This window comes from Mycteria americana, chromosome 16 (assembly GCF_035582795.1).
Source record: "Mycteria americana isolate JAX WOST 10 ecotype Jacksonville Zoo and Gardens chromosome 16, USCA_MyAme_1.0, whole genome shotgun sequence".
In the NCBI taxonomy this organism is placed as follows: domain Eukaryota; kingdom Metazoa; phylum Chordata; class Aves; order Ciconiiformes; family Ciconiidae; genus Mycteria; species Mycteria americana.
The window spans coordinates 13563284-13587212 of NC_134380.1; the positions used below are offsets into that span (position 1 = coordinate 13563284).

At 42.5% G+C, this 23929-nt stretch overlaps 1 protein-coding gene across 5 annotated transcripts in view; it reads right to left on the reverse strand.

Moving 5' to 3' along the window:
• Nucleotides 1-23929, reverse strand: part of RPTOR (regulatory associated protein of MTOR complex 1) — a 164022-nt gene that overhangs the window by 80765 nt on the left and 59328 nt on the right. For all 5 annotated transcript variants that reach the window (XM_075518484.1, XM_075518480.1, XM_075518479.1 and 2 more), the window contains 4 exons: nt 23490-23665; nt 16654-16713; nt 4916-5016; nt 3813-3957 (listed from right to left, as the gene is read on the reverse strand). In XM_075518484.1, the coding sequence (XP_075374599.1) occupies nt 3813-3957; nt 4916-5016; nt 16654-16713; nt 23490-23665 (482 nt within the window). The remainder of the gene's footprint in view (nt 1-3812; nt 3958-4915; nt 5017-16653; nt 16714-23489; nt 23666-23929) is intronic.

The following is a 23929-nucleotide window of genomic DNA, read 5'->3' on the forward strand; positions in this document are numbered from 1 at the left end:
CAGAGAAAGCCAATAAAAGTGAGACAGACACGAAGGAATGAAATTTGTCAGAGCCTACCAAACAGGGCAGGGTCACAGAGATCAGCTCGCCTGGTTCCTAAATACGGTGGCCTTCTCAGTGAAATAAAAAGATTGACAGCTTGGGGGTCAAATTTTCCCTCAAAAAATAAGTTTTCACTTTTCCTCAATTGTTCAGGTAAAAAGGATAATTAACAGAACAGGTAACAGTGCTCTCCCAAATGAATTGACTAGAACAACAATTTAATAGGTCAAAATTTTAAAAAGTTGTTTTCAAAAGGACTAAACCAAGAGGAGCAGAAGCTCATATCTCCAGCAACCTCAGTGCTTCTAGTACAGCCGTGCCAGACCCCCCAGTCACGAGACATTTGAGTGTGACTTAGAGAAAATTATCAAACAAGCACAGACAAAGGTAAGCAAAAAAGATGAAGAGCAAATGGTTCAGATTTAATGCCTGAAAAGGGGCAGTCATAACTAGTCACAAGGTAAACCGATGCTTAAGTCAAGCGTAAGGAACATTTGGCAGCACCTGCCCGCCCCTCCGGCACGCTCACAGCCAGCTGCACGCTGCCAGCCCGGCTTCAGCAACGCAGCGGTGCCAGGAGTGGCAGGGCTCTGCCGTCCAGCTACGGACAGCAAAGTGGGAAGCAGGAACATCGTGCTCTGACCCGAGGAGCCCGTCTGCGTCAGCAAGGCAGGAGCTCCTTCTGCTCTTTCCCCTCTCACTGACTGCAAGATGCTCCCTGCAAGAGAGCTGCAAGGCCGGTGCAGAGCACCGCGAGCACAAATTCATGGCTGCTGCTGCGATGAGGAGGGAGATCAGGGCAGCGTATGCGAAGTTCAGAAGAGATGGTGTGTATGTTGCTACAGTCAGTGAATCACTGACATCTACTTATGCCTTTTCTGCAAAAGATGGTGCAAACAACAGTAGTTTGCTTCTCCAGTTAGCCTTCTGCTGGGATATGAATTATACCTGTATGTAGATCCCATTTTTAGTCACTATCTCAGCTGTGAATGTGCAGAACGGCTTGTGTCCGTAACAGCAGAGAAACATGGTAATCTTATACTACCTTTATAACAGAGGAGCAAAGCCCAGGAAGCCAGATGAGCACCCAGAGGATAACGGAAGAGGGGAGAATATATGCATACATGTACTGGAGAAGCTAAAACATCACACCACCGCTTAGGCTGCAAGCAATAAACCAAAACCCAAGTCAGGAACACACAGCCGGTGCGCATAGGGTCAGGGTTACATGGAACAGTGAAAGGTGTGAGGCCCTAACACAAACAACCCAAATAAACAGCCCAAAAAGCACAGAGAGGGGAGGAGGAGGACGAGGGGCGAGGAAGCCCCTTAAGCCTGAAGTCAGATCCTTGAGGAGCGCCGGCTGATACACGCCAGAGCCGCTATTTGCATTCATCACGCATTTATAACACTGTAGGAGAGAACCCTGGAGGTTCTTGCCCACCGCTTGCAGACCAAACCATTGCTGATGACACGGCAGCCTGTTTTGCTCCCCAAAACATTGTCCAACATGCTGGGTATGCAAAATCTGTGAAAAGTCCCAATAAAACAGCAATCAGCAAAAACTTGCTGTATCACCCACCACGTAACAATGCAGATGTAGATTCAACTTGATCATCGAATCACATTGTTTGACGTTTCCGTTCTTTTCAAAGCTCCTTTGGCCGACTCTCCCTGCCCTCCAGTCACATTACCTAGTTTACCTAAACAGTAAAACGGGTTTGGAGGTTTCAGATCAGGGATCCATCAGAAAATTCTTGAATGAAAGGTGATAAATAAGTGCAGATGGTTATTTTTAGAAAATATTTAAGCGAGCCCTAAATTAGTTTCTAAATCTGTCCTTACTAAAAGTTCGTAATAACGAACTGAGCCACCTTTGACAAAAGTGGAATTTTCCCCTTTGCTAGATTTGCTTCAAATTGCACATTTTTTGGAGGACCCTGAATAAAGCGTGTCAAGGGATTCTCTGCTCACTTGCTGTCTACTTTGCTAGTGTTTGGGATTCACAAGGAAGAAAGCCCTGCGCATGACTTTTCTTAAGGAATTTCTTCTTCCGGTAAACCCTAAAAAGCAGCAACAGCGCCATTGTCCTGTGGTATGGTCTGAGGGACTTCACAAAGGCATTTACAGCACCATTTTGCACCCGGAGAACTACAGTACAAGCAAAGAAAAAACACTGTTTCTAGAATCCATCATGCTACCAAGCAAGACTATGAGAGATACAGAATGGGATCCAGGTCTTCCTAGTTTCATTCTTGTGGTTCAGCATGTGGGTGGCAACACCAACTCCAAGGCATACTCCCGCAGGAAACCAGAAATACAGGCTTTTAATACGCTGGCAATGAGAATGAATTATATTCCCATAAGGAACCGGAAATATAAGTTTTTAATATGCTGGCAATAAGCAAGCTATAAATAACTCAAGAAATTTACTGTTTTAATTTCAAAATTTCTGCAAAAACGTGCTCCACTCTACTGCAACTGGAAACACACAGTTCTACGGCTCAACCTCTGCCACATCTACCTGCAACATCATCGGAAAGGCAACAGGGGAACTCCCGTGGTTTCTTCTACTCTTCACTTACAAATGTCCCAGTCCCTCTTGTGACAGAATGGTAAAACGACTCACCACATTTACAAATGACTGAAACAATTCTCCTCAAAAGTTGCTAATCCAAACTGCTGAAGAATGTTGTTTGCCATGTACAGACACACAGCACGTTTAGCAAGGCTGCCCAATTGCTAATAACTCCACCCGAAGTCTCCCCTATTGCCTCCATGCTTTTCAATAATTAAAGCAACTTTGCGTTACCAGCAATCGCCTCCTCGATGGCTGCTGGCACCCGCAAACGCTACCGGGGCTCTCTGTTGTCAGCTTGCCCCCCTCCCTCAGAGAAACCGTGACACAATTTGAACTCGCTGATGCTGCTATCGGTTTTACACTGATATCATCACTTCATACCTCCTCTACATTTGTTTTCCTCCACAATTTTATGGAGGAAATTTATCAAAAGGATTTTGAAAATGCTGGCAAATTAAGCCCACTCAGCTACATTTACCTGCCATTTTATTAGCCTTTTAGCAAGTTACCCAGCTATCATTTTCTCCTACAGGAACTACATTAGCTTGACTGTACCAGTTTGCACTTAGCCAAATTTGGTACTGTTCCATCCTTAATCACCCTGAATAAAAAAAAAAGAAAGAAAGTATTTTTTTGTTATTACTGTTATTATTATTTTTATTATTATTATTCACGGGACATTTGTTTGATAGTCAAAACCACATTTAAGAGCTTTTCGATAACCGTGCCACCTCCATTTCCATCAATCATCTTAAAAGCAACAGTAAAAGCAGATGAACTCTGCAGCAAAAAATTTCTTCTACTTCAACAACGCAAGTGAAGAATTTTTCCCTCAGGCCCCCAGCTCTCCCCACCCTTCACAATCACAGGTGACTAGCTTTACTTTGTGAAAATAAAGGTAGCAGATGCCCAACTTCTTTTCTGTCTGGAGTGAAAGATTACATGGCTGAACTGAAGCTTCTGTATTACAGATTTACATTACAGTTACGTATGCACAGAGAAGAAACGCATTTGGAGATGGGTATTACGCTGCCACATGCTGTTTCATTTTTGATCCACTGACTTAATCAGTAAAGCCCTGTGTAGGTTTAAGTAGTAGCAATCTTTCATGAGTGCAGCGCCTGGAATCTCCTTAAGGCATCGGCACGCAGCCTTTGCAGCGAGGGTAACCCGTTGGCTGTGACTTACCACATCGCATGCATGTACGTTGGAGGTAGACGAGGGCTGCTGACAGGGGTACAGTTGTAAGATCTCATAATTCTTTCTGCCAAGAGAAAGTTACGAAATAAACTGGCCACAAGCAGGTCTTGCCTGAAGAGCTTCTGGAAAAGATCTGCCAAGAGATCGCAGGAATTACTAGATGCATCTCTCTGTAACTTGAGTACCTCAGGTAACATGCAAAAACCATTTAAAACTTAAAAATACGTTAATATTTTATTCCAGTAACAAGGAGTCTACAACAGTTTTGCAGTGACATGATATGACAACTCCTAAATGGAAATCTGCCCTCTGAGTTCCCTTAAAACATCACAGTTACTCTCCATTAACAGAACTAAATACTTTCTACCTCAGGTTGGTTTCTGCCTTTTGTGGATAAAATGCTTCTTCTGGTGCTTCGCTTAAACTCAGCCTCCCTAATTTTTTGGAAATTACTGAGGGACAAAAGGACCTGTGTGTACTATTTAATCAAGAACTATACACCTGTTAACTGGCAGTGCGATGTGCTTATGAGAAGCCAAAATGAATCCTAGAAGATAGCAAACGCACCACCTTTTAGAGAGGCAAAGAAGAATTTATGCTGTACTAAGCATTAGAAAGAGCACAGTTGGAAAACTGTTCACAGATTTGGCCACCCATGCTCCAGAAGCATGAGTTCAGAGCAGAACGGAGGTAGAGAAATGGGATGAAGTTACTCATGGGAAACACAGACTGTCTTACCAGCAAAGAGGAGAAAACCCTTTATTTATGATACTAACAAAGGCTGGAAGAAAACAGATTGCTCTTTACAAATACAGTAAGAAAGAAAATTATTCAAGCTACAGCAATCATGTTAGCACTAGGAAAAAACCCTTCTGGTTTCTAATAATCAGGTTGCTGAAATGCTTCTGGTAGAAAAGAGCGAATGTAAAAAATTTAACTAGCCTTAAGATCCAGTCTGATCTGTTCTTTCAATATCAGGCATTAATTTTCTCCTTATTTCAGCGTCTCATTTATCTTACTCTTCATCCTTCTACTTTGAATAAGCAATGCTCACTTCTGATGGAAACTTGATTCACCTGCCCGACTCTTACCTCTAGGCAAGACGTTCCACGCAATGGTGTCTGTGATAGCGGTGAAGATCCAATTCAGCTCTCCCAGGGGAGTTCTCCTGTCATTCAGTCTTCCAGGAATCCTACAAGTGGGGAAAAAAACAAGTACGTTTCCTATTAAAAACCATATTTTTTTGAGATACACACACATGCACACCTCTAAGCCTCAATCGAGGCTCACAAAAGAGTATTTCCAGAACCTGAATTCTTAACCAAGAATTAATGTTGCTAGACAAACTTTCCTTTTCCAAAGCCTATTACATGTGAATTTGCTTGTGAGATGAGTTGCCAGGTAAAGGACAATAAACAAGGAAATGTGTACAGATAACTGAGCTAAAGGAAAACGTCTGGGAAGATACCACAGAGATGATGTTGGTTTCTGAGATGCAATGGAAAGGCCTTTTTCTTCAAAAGTGCCACCCTGCTTCGTTTTATCCACTATTCACTTCTTGTGGAAATATTTAATAATAAATACAATTTATACTACAAACTGTTTGCTCGCGATCCATAACGTCCCTGTGTAAGAACTTTTGGGTGATCATATTCCAGAAAAAAAACAATTATTACTTTTTAAACAGTCAGAAAGCTCAGAACAGTTAGAAAACATGGTCCTTTTGTTAAAAATTGCCTGACAGTGATGCACATACCTAACGGCTCCCCGTTGCTGCCTGTTCGTGAAGCAATGCGCCCCAGTAAGATTCACCTTCCCGTTCCAGCTAGCCTACCTTTTAAGTCAAGATCAGAGCATGCCTGTGCCCGCTGCAGATGGTGTGGCTGCTCGTTTCCGAGGGGCACGTTTGCTGGTTCTTACAAAGACGTACAGTTTTTCACCTGGTAGGTTCTTTGAAAACTTGAATTCATTAATTTAGTGCTTATCTCTCTACAGGTTTGTTGCATCGCCACCAGCACTGCATGCAGGTGCAAAGACAGCGTCTTGCTAAAAAAGTTATTGAGCATAATCAGCAGCTTTTCACTCAAAACGGAGACATTTTCTGCAAGTAAGAACTTTCTGGTTAATACACTGGCATTCGTGGAAATCAGTAACTTGAATGCCAGTTCCTTAACCTAATTTAAGATTAATGTAATGTATCACCCCACAGAAACTCAACAGCAAAAGACATGTTCTTTCTAAATTCTATAAATCAGGCATTACTAAATCCAGAGTGAAAAACATCACTTTGAAAAGCACCTTCTAATGAACAAATGGAAACGCTGCTGAACGCTGCATCCTGGAGCCCTCCTATTGCAAAGTCACAGCCCGAACGGAGGCACCACATCGTACCCCTTGCTGGCCACCGGCAAGATTTGATGCTTGTCTAGGGAAAAGTATTTACGTCATCCAGGTTTCAGCATAGTGGTAGTCTACACATGCTGTGTGTAGTCATTTCATAATCTTACCCATTTGTGCCATGGCAGCACCTACCTGCCTAAAAAGTATAAAATAATAAACCAAAACTATTTTCTTTCCATTGTGTTCCTCCCCCTGCAAAGAGAACGAATGCCTTTCCCCCAAAGAGGCAGGGGACTGGCAGCGCAGCGGGCGAGGGAAGCAAACAGCAGGCGCCGTCCCCGCTGCCGCAAGCTGTTCTGCGACCCACGGCATCTCGTGGTCCTCCTCCATCTGGTCAACGCGCATCTCTATCCGGCCTGCAACCGGGAACGTAGTTTCAACCCGAAGAATATCAAAATCCTGTCAGCAATACATATCAGGATTCTATTTGTGGTGTAGTAAGGTACTAAAAACGCTGAGGAGTCCAATTGTTAATTTTATTAAATATTTCAAAGTAGAAAAATGTGGCACTAATCAATATCAGGGATGGCAGCTGTCCAAACAGTGACCTGCTCTTGTCCCAGTGGATATGCAGTGAAAGCGAGCAAAGGCTTCGTTGTTTGGTGGGGTTGGTTTTTTTTAAGATTATATTTTAGACAGGAGAAAATAACTCGAATAATGCAAAAACCAGAAATATTCATACAGACATCCCCTTCGTCAACCAAAGCAAAAGCAGAGGGCCAACTAATGATCCTACTGGGGATAATCTAGCTGCATGTTACATGAGCATTTAATAAATACATGCTTTTAAGCGCACTCCCGTAAAGCCAGAGGGTTGTTATAAGTATCCACAAGTAGGGTGGGACTGAAGTAACATTCTGTCACAGCGAAGGCCCTTCCGTGACTATACCCGTGTTGTGCACACACAACACACACGTATGCACGTGTGTATTTTGGCCATAAGACAACTTGCGTTTAACGGAAGATTCTAAGAAAACCTGAGTTGTTAACCTCTCTTTGAAAAATCACCGGCAGCAGTACACAGGTCCCTTAAATCTTGGATTCTGAAGTTTTACAGCAGTGTGCTCATTATGTTTTTAACAGCGATATCTATAGATAAAAGGAACTCTTTGCTGTAAAATTTCCACATGGCATAAAGACTCATCGAGTAGTAAAAAAATAGAAACAAAAACCAAGCCCCTCCAAAGAAACACCAGTTTACCCAGGAAAGCCCTAAGCATTTGGGGATGGTAACGGACAGGCAACCGAGCACGGATCCTTGTCACAAGAACGTGCACAGCAGCACGTCTTGTAGGAGGGAGCGAGCAGCGGACAGAGAGGTGATTTTGCCTTGTATCGCTGAGACTGATACTAGAATGCTGCGCCTAGTATTCACACTTCGGCATTCATTTAAACTGCTTAAAACCAGGACAGACAAAATACAGAAAGTGCAGAAAAAGCTTAAAAGAAAAAAAGACAGTGAATGAATGTCATAGAGTGAGAAATTTAAGGAGGTCATTCTATCTACCCTACCAAGGAACAAATTGAACATTGTGGATAAACACCTACAAGAGAGAAAAATCTTGGTGCCAACAAATACTTTACACAAGTAGAGAAAGAAAGAAGAGCACTTGACCATTAAAAGAAAGGGAAGCAATTCAGTCTTCGTCTTTCAAAGGTTCAAGGCATACACACACTGGAGGAGCACAAGTTATTTGGCTCTGCTGAGGAGTAACCCGGTGAAATTCTGTAGCCCGACATACGCAGAAGGTCAGAGAAGACAAACTAACGGTCTCCTCTGGGCTTAACATTTATTATTCTAAGCATCAATACACCAGAGACAACAGCCTGACCGAAGCACATTCAGTGAAGGTGGAACAGCAACGTTCCACCAAGAATCTTGCTGTTCCAGGGTCCATGATCTTGCTTTTGTAGACTGAAAAAAGTCACTCAAAGGTATTTCACCCAGGAGCTGACCCAAGATCTCATACTGTATTTGTTCATTTGTAACAAGACATGAGGTCCAAAGGAACTACAGGACCAACATGCAATCTGATTTGTGTGATTTTAGAGACCAAACGATAGCCTACGGTGACTCAAAATCAACATACGCACAACGCTACTTAAGGGAAGAAAAGTGGCTGTAAACTGTTCTTCGTTATCTCTCAGCTTCTGCCTCCAAGCTGATCACCTTTCCTAAAGATGCTTTCTAATGCTTATTTGCTTCTCACAAAAACAGGAAAAAAAGAAGAAAAAAAAAAAAAAAAACACAAAACCCCCACCCAACCAGCAAACCAAGACCAACAGACTCGTCCTGGGCTGTCTTACTAATACACAAACCCAGGCTGGCACTCTCAAGCACAGCTCTTTTCCCCTTGAGAAAGTATCAGAGAGAGGATGGGGAAGTGTCAGAAACGCGCACCCAACCCGGTAAGACATCCTACAGACTTAATCCTAACGCACCCGAGCTTCCCCTCCGTAACAAGTTTTCAAATGTTAAAAGTATCAGGACAAACTACATGAAGCAAGCGCTTTCTCTATGGCAACTTATTCTTCTGATACGTATAGCAGTATTATTTCCATGCAGGCTGAGATGAAGCATATTCCCTTGTATAAATACAGTGTCTAAAACAGCTAGAAATTAACATCTTATAAAAAATTGCTGTCTGTCTTGATATCAGAGGAAAAACGTACATATCTCAAACTGTTTGTTAACCGAGCCCCTGGAGCAAGCAGAGGGAACACAAGGCCACACAACTGCTCTTGTGAGGGTTTCACATAAATATTTGCATTGCAGAACACCCTCTGCAGCAAAATAGCAGCGTTTCATAAGTCAGAATGTTCTTAACTGGGAACCAGCGCGATCCTTGCTGAGACTCCCCAGCAAGCCAAACGCTGAGCTTAAGCCATTTGATGGCCGCTTTCAAGCCAGTTTTCGGTGAAAACAGAAATAGGGTGTTTCACGGTAGCGTTCGAATCTTTACACCAGATGGAGAGTTCCGTGCACTGTTTGTACTAAATTCTCTTCATTAAACGCAGATTGTGAGCCGATACCTACCTCACTGACGGCACTAAGCAGGAATGACAGGCTGAAAGCCAAAGTTGCTGCTAGCAGCCCAACCTTGGAAACTCCTTGTGACTTCAATAATCTGCTTTCTTGGGGAACAAGGTATGCTTCTTATTTTTTGTATTTAAAGATTTAAAACAACTAGTCATTAGTATAGTATAGGTTTTATTTTGGATTTCAAAATGCATTTGGTATTTTTCCCCACTATGACTGTCCTTTGTAAGACCGCAAGATTCACAGAAAATACAGCTACCTACGAGGGACTGCAGTCAAGAAGCAGAAATTAATAGGATGCCATTCTTACATCTTATGCGGCATCAGGCGAGTTCATTTTCTTTCTGCCCTCATATATAGTCAGGAAGATACTAATTTTGTACCTAGCTCCAGCATTGTGAAGATTAATGCCGTTCAGCGCTTTGAAAACCTATGCGTTAGGTGTTAATGGTGAGGGCAGAGAGAGCGTGGGGAATGGCACAAGAATGAAAGGCAATACATTTCCCTAACTGCACAAAACCCTACCAGAGCTTTCAGATTTTGAACTGGAACTAGAAAGCAGCCATTAGAAGGGAATTGGCAGCAGGGCTGTTCTCTGGGCTGCACACAGGAATCAATTAAAGGTGGAACAGTCAGCACTATAAATCGGCAGATGAAAATAAACACAATGCATTTGCTGTTCCTAGATGGGACTGCTCAAACTCGCATCCCAGAAACCGGAGGACAGTTTGTAATACTCCAATGACAAGCTGAGTGGTCCGAGGAAGGGATTTTTAACACAGTATTACTCAATGACAGTTGATCTTAATCATCTTTGAGAATTAAAGTTTAAGCTTCCAAAGGCAACAGAAGAGTGATTCTTAACTCTCAGACTGCGTTCACATATACTCTGCTGACAGGGACAGTGAATCAGCCGACCATCAATTAACCACATCAGACAAATTCCATCCATGCACTAAAACCCAGAGGTACCAACCTCCCACCCCGGTTAGGAGAGCTGCACCACAGCACTGCGCTAAAATAACCAACAACATATACCGGAAAGTCACAAGAGAGACATACAGCAATCTCCTAGTTGTTTCTTCACACAGCTATAAAGACTTATTTGAAATAATCAGTTACGCTTTTTAAAAAAAAGACCAAAAAAACAAAACAAAACACACCAAAAAAACCAAACCAAACCAAACCCCCAAAAAACCCCCATCATCTACACCTCTCTTAAAGAAGAAGAGGTCACTTTACTTTTGTTATTTTTGTAGAGTTCCACTACACAGATTTCCTTAATGTCATTTTTCAGATAAAATATTTTGGGGCGAGTACATCGCCCTCGTACAATGTGCTCTTTCAAATCCATCCTGCGGCTATAAACTAAAGCTTCTCTTAATTTCTATTTGGGCATGCGTCTACGTAACCAGAACATCGCGAGGCTCCAGAAAGTATTTTTCCCCACGAGGAATAAGCGCTATTGTCTTGGTATCGCTTCTCCTGATGTCTTTCACGTTATGCTTTGACAATCAGCGAGAGCCTTTGACAGTAAGGACAAAGCAGACCACATTTGTAAAAATTATTTTTGAGGGAGGGGAAGAAAAGGAAAAAAAGGGCAGGCCGCCTCAGCTGCTCGCTGCAATTTAACATCTCTGGACTCTCAATTGCTTCTTCCATCAACTTCCTGACAGACGCCTTTACAGAGACCTAAATCACGGCAGTCTATCGTGAAAAGTGAGGACTACAAAATGTCAGGGTCACTAAAGAGCTCGTGCTGGGTGTAACCATCAATGTCCTTGTCAGAAATTTAGCAAAATCCCATGAATCACTTTAATTACAGAGAAAGCGTTTACTTCAAAGGATGCCAGGTTTTCCCTCTGGATGGGCTCCATCATTATCTCTACTTCTGGAATATAAAATACATAACATTGGGATATGCAATATCATACTTAGACTTCAGAAAACAAGATGCTTTGACATCAGTGTATACCTCTGAACATTCACAGTAATTTGGGGGGGGGGGGGGGGGGGGAGTAAGTATATTTCACTCTTTGGGGGAAAAAAGGGAGAGAGTATACCACAGAAAATGGTAAAACAGTAACGCAGGCAGGATATCTGCTGTCGAAATCTCTTGAACTGGCACGTTAGTTTCCTCCTTAGACAGGATCACCGTAGTTAACGTGCTCAAAGACAACATGTCCTCATCACAAAATAACATGAATGATACAGGCGTGCCGTGATTGGGCTCCTGAAACCTTGGCAAACTACTTGAAAAAGACAAAACGTTTGAGGTTCTTAAATTATTTGTTCGAGAGTGCTGTAAGGCTTTGTACAGTAGTGTTCAATTCAGTCATCTCTCTGTGTAAAGATACGAAATAAATGTTGCCATGAAAACCATCCTTTTGAGTACGATCTTCACTTTGTATTTCCAATCGGCTTTGCCTACACTAGAGACTGATGCCCTGGAACAATGGCGATAAAATTAAATACTCCATTTCAATAAAATCAGGTTTATTACAGAACAGAAACTTTTCAGAATAACATCTTCAAAAGCAAAGTTTTTCCTCAACTCAAGTACTAATGAGTGACATATTACCAAGAGGTAGTGTGGCAGAGCATCCTTGTTATACTGTGGCTAATACTACTTACTAAAACACTTACATTCTGAAATACTTACTAAAACACTTACATTCTGAAATACACCTTCTACTGAATTCTCTGGAAGAAAATAACGGGGCTGAAAGCTGCCTAAGCTGGGTCTAAAGGCAAACTAAGAATTATAGGTTTTCCACTATAAATAAAATAATAAATATAAAAAACCAGGCTGCAGTATTTCAGAATTTGGACTAGCACACGGCTGATGAAATACCTGCAAAGCCATCTTAACTGGTGGCAGCTGTCACGACACAGACCTGCTACAGAGAGACCACGCTCCCGTCAACGTCAGGACTATCCTGCTGCCTTCAACTGCCTGCAGTCACTTGCCCAAGAGGCAATAGTGTTTGCCCCTGTCTAGCCCTGCTGAAAATAACAGAACTTTTTTCTTTTAATTAAATGCCTTTCTCCACCTAGTTACGAATCTTGCCGATTTCTGCGAAGCCTAAATACCAGCAGCTCGGGCAGTATCTCCTTGCACCACGTAGGCAGTGTATTTTACAATGCAATATTGTATCTTGATGGAAATACAATTTTAATCTAGCATTTGGCCTCATTTGCTTACACAGCAACAACAATTTTGTTTATTTAAACAGAAGTACAGTCAGTAAGATTGTTGCCACACTTTGACAGGTTTTGTCCTGACTTTTTCAAACAAACCATCATTTCCAATGACTTTCCACGCAACAAACTCTCTTTGAAGACCGGTGCGCTCACTTCAAAAAGTTAGCAAAAGGCTGCTGTTCGTGTTAAACTTGGAGGGGAGAGTGCTAAAGCAACGCTCGCTAACCCCGAGCAGCGAGTGGGGCAGCCGGGCCCAGGGCGCGCTCCGCATGTCCCCATCCGCCGCCGCACTCAGCCTGACCTGCTGCTCCTGGTCACTCTGGTCCGGTCCCGGGCGACGGTCACCTAGACCCCTCCAGCCACAACACGCAGTACGCCAGCCCGGCGGAGGCAAATTTACTAAAAGGGACCGGAGTAGCTGATATTTGCTACTGGGATCACCTGGGAAAAAAAGATTATGATGCTAACCCGCTGCTCTCCTTCGCCTGCCCTCCAGCTTACCACCCTGAAGGCAACTGACCAGCCAAGTTCTGAGGGCATGCACCAAAGGAGTTTGTTACATTATAGTATAATTTCTACATTTTTCTCCAATTACATTACTTTTGCTGTGTGATATCTTGGGATTTTATTTATATCCTGCTTCGTCTTTAAAACGGCTCCTACTGAAGCATTACTCATCAATAATCAACAGACATTAAAACATTAATAATTTCCAGTCTGTGGTATTTGACAATACTTAAAGTGGAAACAAAATTAATTTTAGTCTCAAATTTGTTATTTCTAGTGATTTTTATAAATGGATTTTGTGCTGGTGAATGACAGCCTAGAGACGGGCGCTCTGCTCTCAGCACAGCAACAGCACATGCTGCAGCAAGACGAATTTCTCCCACACTGCTCCTGCCTACGTGACTCGGAGCTGACATTCAGAAAAGGTTCTTTGTCACAAAACCCTGCAGCAAGGAACTAGGCTCCTTTCCAGCTGTGAAAGCGAATTGTGGTACCATATTCATGCGGTCATTTGAAAAGACTGTCTTCTAATGGCCCCACCAGAAGCATGAACAGCTCCCAGGTCTCTGGGATTTCTGTTTAGAGAATTCCCTCCCTCTGCAAAATGGGAAAAAGATCCCAGGAAAGCAATATACCATTCTTGCTCTCCTGAGAATGTGATTTCAGGAGAGGGAGCCTAACGCAGCAATATAGATTAAAGCATTCTTGTACATCCCTGATTCCTGGCACCCAGCTTTGTGTTCCCACCCTACACCAAGTTAAACCATTCCTCAGGATTTTTTCCAAAATTTTTTAAAAGCAGAACAAAGGCCCAGTTCATTTCCCTCAGCAGCCACACAAGTTGTGCCAGCACAGATGACAGGATGGCTTGTAATCACGCAGAAAAGACCAACCAAGGCAGTAGGAGTGCGTGACACTGATGCTGCCACTGAAGAGTCTTACAAAGCGGCAGCCAGAGGTTGCTAAATTCCTAGCACTCCACCAACATCATTTTCCTTCCTTTTTTCTTTACATTTCACTGTCTGGCTCTAGCAAAGATCTTTATTTCTAAACTAGGGATTATTTTGGCTTCATCCCAGATCTGCAATACAAATGCACATCAGGATACACCACACGTTTATTCATCAGGATGCTGGTTTAGCCTAGATAATTAGAAATCTGAGCCCTTCAAAGAAGGTGCAGCCTAACTGAGTCTCAAAGTCTGCAGCTTAATTGCAATATAAACTCTTTCCCCAGTTTTAAAGACAACTAAATTATAAATTACAATATACACATAGGTAATCCAGGAAGTATTCTAGGCCTATCTCGAGACTGTAATAAAAAACCATGTGTTTTCTATAATAGATATGTGTAGCAGATTAAGATGATGAGGTTTAAATATTTGATATCCACAGGAACCTACTTCTGGCACGCTTTCCATGAAGACAGGCTTTAAAAGAATGCACATGTGCTGTGGTATTAACCAACAAGAATCAAGAATACTGAAGAAATTTTTTTTTTTTTTGCCAGTAAACCGTGATTTAAAGAGTATTTAACCCTCAGCAGCACATCCGACTGTTCAGTGAAGCTGATTCTTGAGCTACCTGGCTCAGACCTTCATGGACCCTTGCCATACGTTCTTTGATCAGATACACTCTTGTAGCAATATGTTAATTGCAATTAACATAATACAGTCATTGTACCGGAACACATTTATCCAGTGGCCTGAGGTGATCTCAGTCCGTGCTGATGACGAGCCCATCGGTTCAGGAAGAACTTCTGCTTACCTTTGCTGTCCAACAGCCAGAGACAGCCAAAACGGCATCCCCTTCGCTCTGCCCCTTTAAACAGCAGTCAGGGAACTACATAGATTTCCACCACTAAATAGCTTTTAACTTCAGGCCCATCTAACCTTCTCATGCCAAAAACCCTGTTAGCGCACCTCTGAGTGCGCAGGCAAAGCAAGGTTAACCCTGGGTAGATTTCCTTCCTGCTTCTCATCTCCTTAAAACCAAAAGAAAAAAAACAAAAAACCCACACCACATTTTCACAATGTCTTTCAGAGAAAAAAAATATCCAGTGGTGGACCTTTTCCTAGACTAACGGATCTCTGAAAACCGCTCTAAACTTCCTTTGGTAGCTGGGGTCCTGTCTCTATTACTTTAGTTGTAAACTGAAGAAATATTTTTATTTCGGTAAGATTAGTGCCTCCGAAATACAGCTTTACAAGAATTGTTGCTGAGCTTCCACAACTGAGATGAGACAGGATAATCAATTCTCACATATAAAATTAGCATGATTAAATACCTACATACTACTGATGAGCCTGACTATTCTAAAATACATATTGTGGAAGAGCTAGTAGCATTGAGAAGCATTTTTAACCTCATCTGAATGTAAAACATGCAAGTTAACGTGGAACGATTTACTAAAGCAAAAACTGAACAAGGAATTTTAGCTGATGCAATCTTACCCTCATTGCTTCTCCTATAACAGATAATTTGCTATTGGCAGCATGAGCAATGAATGATTGCTGCACCTCGCTACACCATGTAGAAGCTTATTAAAAAACAAGGAAGTATGATAATATATTTCTATTAAGAATTCACACTTATTATCCAGATTCCCATTCTCCTAACCCCTTTCAGGATGCCCTTCAATTCTACAGTTTTCATCTCTGCCAAAAGATAACAACTGGACTCTGGACATGCATGGGTCAGAAGAGCTCTAACTAATCTCAACGGCAGTATTTCTAGAGTCAAAATTTCTCAGAAACTGAATGAATGATCTTTAATTAATCACTCCCAGACAGTTTGTGTGTATCAATGTTCCAAGAATAGGGCATTCAAAAACAATCTGCAGGGAGCACAGAACTCCTACATCTAGTGGCTGCAAGCATCTATCATCCTGTCTTTAAGAACATGCTTCCCTTTTTATAAAAAAAAGAAATAAAAATCTTAAACAGCAAAGACTACAGTGGATAATTATTATTTCAAAGTCTACCTTGTTTGTATAAACTGAAGTAGAATTTGAAGAATAGCTGTCTTGGTTAATCAGTTTGCCTCAGCTGCCTGAGAACCAGTAATTATGCTCAAATATTGCTTGGATAAAAGGATTATAACATGTTTCAGTGGTGTTAAGTCTGAAATATAACAACACTATCAGACAAAGAATAGTAGGACAGCATAGTGATAAGTGAAAAAAACCCAGTATTTTTGGCTAAGTGTTTTTCCATTCATTAGTTGGTTTTGGTGACGTGGGGTGTACCAGCACATCTCCTCTGTCAACGCTCCCATGGTCAAAACCCACGCCAAAGCCAACCACACACGCGGCTTCTCAATGCTGGGCTTCCAGGAACACGGCCACAATCTCTGTCTGCAGTTGCCATTTCTCTGGCTAGTCCGGGACGACAGCACGAGCGGCGAGAGCTACGGGACTCTGAACTCACCGAGCCGAGCAAAGCCCCAGCGCAGCCCTAACTCCCTGCCACGGCACCACTCCACGAGCAACTCCTCACTTTTATGGCCACTGCTTATTTCAGCAACACACAGAAAGGCAAGAAATGACAAATACTGTAGGTACAGACTCTGCGAAAAGCTTTCCAAAGAAATTTCCTCGCAGACAAACAAGAGAAATGCTAGAAATAATGAGGAAATTAAGAGCAACAGGAAAAAAAAAAAATCATAAAATTTGGCTTACTTCTCTATTAAATCCAGTGTGACTCCTGGCACCAGTCTGACACTCTTCTGCATACAGAACCTGTGGAGAAGAGAATAAAACATACTAATTGAATATTTAATGACAAGATTCTGTGGAAAGAATATGGAAGAAGGTTTCTTTATTACAGCACTCCTGCTTTCAAAATGGTGTTTGGGTAGAAAACTTTGCCACAGCGTAATAAGAATCAAACAAGGCCTTCAATATTTGTCACACTCGTGATTATGCGGCGATTTCCATCGTCAGGTGTCAAAACTGAGGTATTGTAACTGTCACGGTGACAAGTTTTCCAACACATAGCAGCGGGGAAAAGGGCTCACAGTCATCCAGCACGGTCTCTCGGGAGGAGCAAGACGACACGAGAGCCGAGGAGGTTTATGCTTCTGGAATAATGATTAGCGTTGGCTGGGTTTCCCTGAAGAGATTTGGCACTGCAGGCAGGAAAGTGAGAAAGGGAGGGAATGAGAGGGATATGTCAAGTTCAAACACCTCTGTTATTTAATTAAAAAAAATGCTGACTCCATTTCCTCAGCATTACAAATACCACTACTTCACGAACGCCGGCCCTGGAAAATGCAAAGTCCTGTTAGCACTACCGCTCGCTGTGCCTAGAAAATCCCAAGAGTCGCTAAACCCAAGCAAGTGCGGGAAGACAGCACGACTGCCAGCCCATTTCCGAGCGCTTGACTCCCTCCTCCAAAACTCTTGGGGATACACTTTGTGCCCAGAGGGCAGAAGTGGGCAACAATAGATCTGGGAAGAAAAACCAGCAATTCAACTTGAGAAATTACTTCCTCAGTGATATCACTGCCTTCCCAGCCCATTTTCCCAGTATTTCAGATATCCGCTCTCTGTTGTTTAATGAATAATTTACCCATCAGGGTAACACAAGTTGATATTTAAGCCCCACGCTTCACTCCGCACAGGAACAGAAAGCTCTGCGGGCAGCGAGGCACCGGGCGGGCTCGGCTGCCCAGGAAACCCACCTCCCACATCCAGCAGCGGCTGGAGCTGCTGCAGTAGGAGTCCCTCCTTTCACCAGAACCACGATATCCACGTCCAAACGGCTCTTCCCCAGGTAAAGGAGAGAACAATTAGTTCTTTAAAGACAAGATGTGCAGAGCTCATTTCTGAAATCTTGAGGACCCTCCAGTTTTCTTGTGGCATCCCCTGCCTGCAGGACGTCCATTACTGCCAAGAACAGGGACGGGCTCTGAAAAGCTAAGTGGTCTCCAGGCTGCTTTTCTGATGTGTGCGCCATCCGTCATAAAAAAAAAAGTCATAAAGCTATCTAGGAGCACTACAGTGGGATCCCTATACAATCTGCTAAAATATAAAAATCTTACAACACTGCTTTATAGAACCACGCAGGGAAATACCCCTCTCAAATAAAAACTGCAGGCAGAATTCAGCACGGCAGAATTAGGTCACTGGAATCAGGCTGGAGTCTCCCTACAGACTAAGGATGCCAAAAGACTTTCTAACTCCTCTGCTCAATGCCTCTACATTGCAACATAGCTGAAAGAGGACCATAACAGAGCCAGCACAACTTTGTACTGTGACACATTTGCCTTTTACAAAGAAAAGAGAGTCCCACCTATCACCACGTCACGCCGTATTTTGTATTTACCTCGGAAGCCTCTCATCCGAGCCATGATTTGACCTAACCTCACTCACTTAGCAATATTTTACAGGCTCACAGATTAATAGGACAGTGCTGCACACTGTCGGAAAACACAATGTAAAAAAAGGATGAGCATCCTAACCCTGCTCAGCACAGCCAGTCTCCTCCGGGCCAGGCAGCAAGAGTCCGAGAACCGATGGGCAGGCTCTCGCCTGGCAGCAGAGTGCATTTGCCACAGGGCAAACAAATACATTAGCCTCCTTTTTGCAAGGATTTCTCCTAAGCACAAGGCTTTTGATGACAGCTTGTTGGATTAGAAGCTTGCCCCACGCACGCAGACATTCAGGACCCGCAACAGGAGAAACGCCACCGGGCCAAGCCTGCCCTGCAACAGCAGGGTACGCACAGCTTGGGGGTGCTTTCACATCTAAACGCGTTCTGCAGCTGCCATTTAGCACGGCCTTAGGGACCTGCTGCCATTGCACTGTGGGCAACAGGTAAATAAGCTTAGATTGCAGTTATTTCATCTGAGCTCACGGCTCCTCAAAGATGCTAAAATAAAACCGGATTGCATTCGGCTAGTGAAAAACCACCCTTTCTGCCCTGACCACAGATCTGGTTGATATTCACCAGAACCGGAGTAAAGCAGCAAGCGCTTACTGCTTCTGTATATCCTGGGACTGTTACAGTATTTCTTTTATAAAGCACCCACCATTGCCCTGAGTATTTTGAAAGAGATTAGTTCATTAAAACCCCATTTAACCAGCAGCGGACTATCTGCATTTCCTCTCTAACGACCACTGACTGCCAAGAAAATGTACTTGTAAACAAAACGTTCCTCATCCTGTATCTGCAACCCCCTTCATCGCTCCAAGGCTCTAAGTGCGATGCCTCAAGTGACAGTTGGTGTCATCATCACAAACATCAGGCGAAATACGTTAGAGCTGCATGAAAACATACCAACAAACGCCAGGCGATAAAGAAGAAAACCAGAAATACGCATAACAATGCTCAACTGGGCTCTGCTCAGATATCACAGGAATATTTTGAAACTCAATTTAGTTTCTCTAAATAAATTTGGGACAGAGGATTGGCTTCAGTTAACCCCCCAAAATCTCAAGCAGAAATGCAAAATAAACACATTAGGAAAAACCCCACCACTTTAAATGTTTGTTTTAATTGACCCACAGCTGTCACAGGTCAAGTTCTTTTTCCCATGCACTTACAAGCTTGCTATATGTGGGTTCTGATGTACAAACTGCATACCTGAAATTCCCGAGTCTGAGCAGTTCCCAAACTTTTTGTTTCTTTTTGGTTTGGGGGTTTTCCAGCACTTCCCAGGAGCCCTATTACTCTTATGAGTGGGACTTCAGGGTTCAAAACCGTAAGGCCCTTAAGACGATTTAGACAAGGACGGCCTTCTCCCTGATGTGTAAAATTGTGAAAATATAATTGCAGCTTAATTATGTCTTAAGGGACTGATAATATAAGCGTATCGTCAAGAGTAACAATCCATACAGCTTATCGCTAAGCTTGCCTCGTATACAGTTATATATAGTTACAACTTATATTTGGAATACGTCAGCTCACAACAGTCACTACACACGAGGATAATCAGGATCAAGTTAGCCAGAGTTCATACACTGGATTCCTGGAATTGTCAGACTGCCATTAAGAGTTTCATGCATCGCATTCGGAAGTGCACGACTGACCTGTGTTTCTCTTACCAGCATCAATTCTCCTTTCCCTGAAATTAGACTGAAGTGGACGCAGCTGCAACTCCATTTGAGAAGTGATTTTGTCCATCAGTTATTTACTTAAAATACAGAGCATAAAATGGGATGTATAGAAATTTATTCATCAAAATTTTATTTGCCCATAAATTCAGTACATGAAACCTCATTAGCCTGTCAGTCCAGAATTGCAAAAAGGTTGTATTTCAAAAGCAATTCTGCAGGGTTCTGGATCTGCTTTAGTAAAAGGGCTAGACTGAAGTAAAAGAAAAGTTTTAATGACAAAGGTTTACATCTTTATTTTCGGTTAACTGTCTGCTCTAGGACACCAACATACAGTTTACATCAAACAGCTGGAATACAGGAGGAGGGTCTGGCTTTGCACGGATTACGTTTAACAGCAGTGAGTAACAACACTCTGCAAGCAAGCACTTATTATTTACAGGACTTGCACGGATAAAAACACAACTGCAATAATGCCAATCGATAGGGAATATAAAAGGAGCATAATCTTCATCAGAGAATAGAGGAGAAATATTTTTGTGTGCAGTAAGCAACACACATAATCATTGGATTAGATGTAGTAGGAAATGCTTTATTCTCCAGGAGTTTGCACGGCATCTACCAGCATCAACCCCAAGAACAGCTGAGGGTAATAGTTTTAAATCCTTCCCCTGAGCTGCATTTTTACAACGCGTTTCCTGTCAAACACAAAGGAGACAAGTCTGAGGATGTCTCATGCTTATGCCAGGTGTAGCTCTGCTCGACAGCCTGCCCTGATCACCCCCTCGGCCACGTTCCCATGGAGATGAAGTAACAGAAAATTCCTGAACAGATCATAATATCCAAAAAACAAAACAAAACAAAAAAACCCAACAAAACAAAACAAATCCTTTCTCAGTATATATAAACTGTACATAAACACTGTGTGTAAGCAGTTTAAATGTTTGGAGGGGACTTCCAAAACAAAACAAAACAAAGCAGCAAACCGAAAAACCCCCTCTTACAGAGCCTCAGCATTTTCTCTTTAAGTATGGCACAAACTGAGAAGTACGGTTCTGATAACCGCAAGGGAAGGAGAACCCCGAGTCCCAACGCCAATAGCTTTCACTTCACTCACGAGGCTTCAGTTTGCTAGAAACCAGATAATCTTCAATAGGCATCAGCGCCTATGCTAGGGATGCCCACAAAGACCTTATGACTGAGCGAAAACAACAAAAATTAAGCGGTGTCACTGTGTCCGCACGGTATTGATGTAACACACATGCACAATCACGAGTTAACCGGAGGAACTGCAAGCCTCGTGTATCCATCCTGACAAGCGATTGTTTCCCCCCTCCTCTCCACAGTAACACGGCGTTTTGGTGAAACCATTCTTCCTGGAACTTGAACTCAAACCCTCATTTGGTGGACTTGGCAGTGTTAGGTTTACGGTTGGACTCGATGACCTTAAAGGTCTTTTCCAACCTAAATGATTCTATGATTTGCTGAATCCCGTGTCACTTTGTTTTATTTATTGGCTGTGGACTCCATTCAACAACTTTAAAAGCAGCATCATTTGTATTTACCAAGTTGCATTCATTGTCATCTGCTGCTAGCCTTGAGCTAATCAGGTGGAATGTTCAGTTAAATTTTAAAGTCGTTCTCCATAGATAAAACCAGGGAAATCTAAACTCTTTCACATTGGGAGAGCAGTGATCCGCCAGCAGCCATATGATAAAAGTAGTTCCCTGCAACCATATTTTCCTGGTTATAAAACACAGTATTTCTCAAAGTTTCCCTAAAGGAATTTTGTCATGTAGTAACTTTCTTTAGCTTTTGATGAGAAGGATTTATGCAGGCAGCTTGAGAGTCTTCACAGAGCAGGCAGAGTTCAGAGCTAGCCTACCACCACCACATTAGCGTCGGGAAGAGCAAGCTAGCGAAGCTCCGTGTCCAGGCAGTCACTTCGCCAATGAAGAGCTGTCACAGTAACAGCTGTATTGGAAGTTAGCCTCCTCTTTCCTTTCACCTGTCCCAGAAGCGAAGCGCATCATTCTCTCAGCATCAGATGAGATTAAATGTCTCTGGCTAATCAGCAGGCTCAATCCTGTTGCATATCTGCAAGTGCTCGCTTTCATGAGCGGTTAGTACAGCAACCAGACTGGTATCTTCAAGAAACAACTTAATGTTTCATTTTTACAATAGAAGAAGGAAAAAGTAAGATGAAAAGGATTTTAAAGCTACGAGAGGAGCACACACCTGCCTAACTTATTTAGAGGTTTGCTGTTCCCTGGCTGAAACTCTAGGCTAGCCTCCCATTAATTCAGACTCCTGGTCCATGATACCTGCGTCAGAAAAATCATTTTCTCACTCGCTCTCTCAAAACCTTCCCTCGAAAATATTCCTAATGTCACTGAAGCTCTTTGCCCTGCTTTTCAAAATTGTCCAAGACTTCTGCCAGCATTTACAAGCTGTGACTCTCTTCTGTGAGAAAACACCCTCTGAGCTCAGGAAATCAAAAACAGGACAAGAAATTAAACAGGTCTCGTGCTGCCCCTCCCATGAGCAAAAGGTATCAGTCAAAGGCACTATGTATCTAAACGAGAACCTGGTCAAATTAACTCGCTTAGTTTGTTGCTTATCTAAGTCAGAAAGACTGTGAAAATTGTAAGTTATTACGAGTATCTCCAAAAGACAGCTAATAGCTGTCTTGAAGCTGTGGTCACTCAGTTGCTCACCGTTGTCTGCAACACCTACGGGCTTCTGCCTGTTTTAACCTAGTCTAGGAAATGACCTGAAGTTTTTCATTCTGGACTACACATAGCCTTGAGAGGATCAAGTGAAACGCCCTGACAGGGACGAGTCGACAGAGCTGTGTCCTGGGGTGCACACGCTGGATTCCTCGCACCACGTCCTCAGCTGGCACCACAATTGTTCGTGATCCTCTCTGGCGTTGGGTAAAAATATTGCTCTTCAAAAGCGCCTGCTATCTGTAGCTGCCTTTTATATCTTTCTGCCTAATTAACTTGGTACGTCATTCCATAACATCTTTCTTTGGTTTATCGCTCCATTTCTTTCACTACCGCATTATTTAATGCTACTGTATTATTTACCGCAACTGCAATATTTGGAATATGATTTTTACAAAGGACAATTTACAAAAAGTTGTATTGCACTATATACTATTTCTGCTCTCTGAAGAAGCAGATACTTAATTCCCAGAACAGTAAATCCCTTAATCTGAGCAAACCTAGATATTGAACTGGAATCTAAAATGCAATAAGTAGAAGATAACAATATTTTCACCTTTCTAGTTCTGATTAATAAAACGCTGTCCCAAATGCATAGTTCAAATCCTGTAATTCAATACTGCAGAGAAACTTTAGGTTAGATGAAGCATTTGGATTAACAAATCTATCATTTCAACAGGCAAGCTACACAAATTATGCACTTGCCTTCAATAACAGGAAGATACTCACCATCTCAGAGCAATTTTGATCGGCGTAGTAAGGCATGACGTGAACAGGTCAGCTGGCAGATCAGGGATCATGGGTAGCAATTCATTGGCTTCACACGCTGCCAGCTGAATGCAGTTCTTCATCGAGGGAGGCAAAGGCATTTGAGCAAGTGGGTGGTTTGGGTTAATTGCAGCTACCTGGAGAGATCAAGGAAATTACTCAGGTGGCGAATGCAGTAAAGTTAATTTCTATACCATTTTGAAAATAACCAATGAAGAGCTGTCAAAGTTCGACAGATCTCTGGATTCGGAGACATCTACGACTATGGTAGCACCAGCATAGTTTTAACTCACTTATAATTAACAGTATTTAAGTGTATTTACCATAACAATACTACACACCAAAACCAGCAACTTGCAACAGACTGAGCTGTGATCAACACTTCAGAGTCTTCAGTTCAC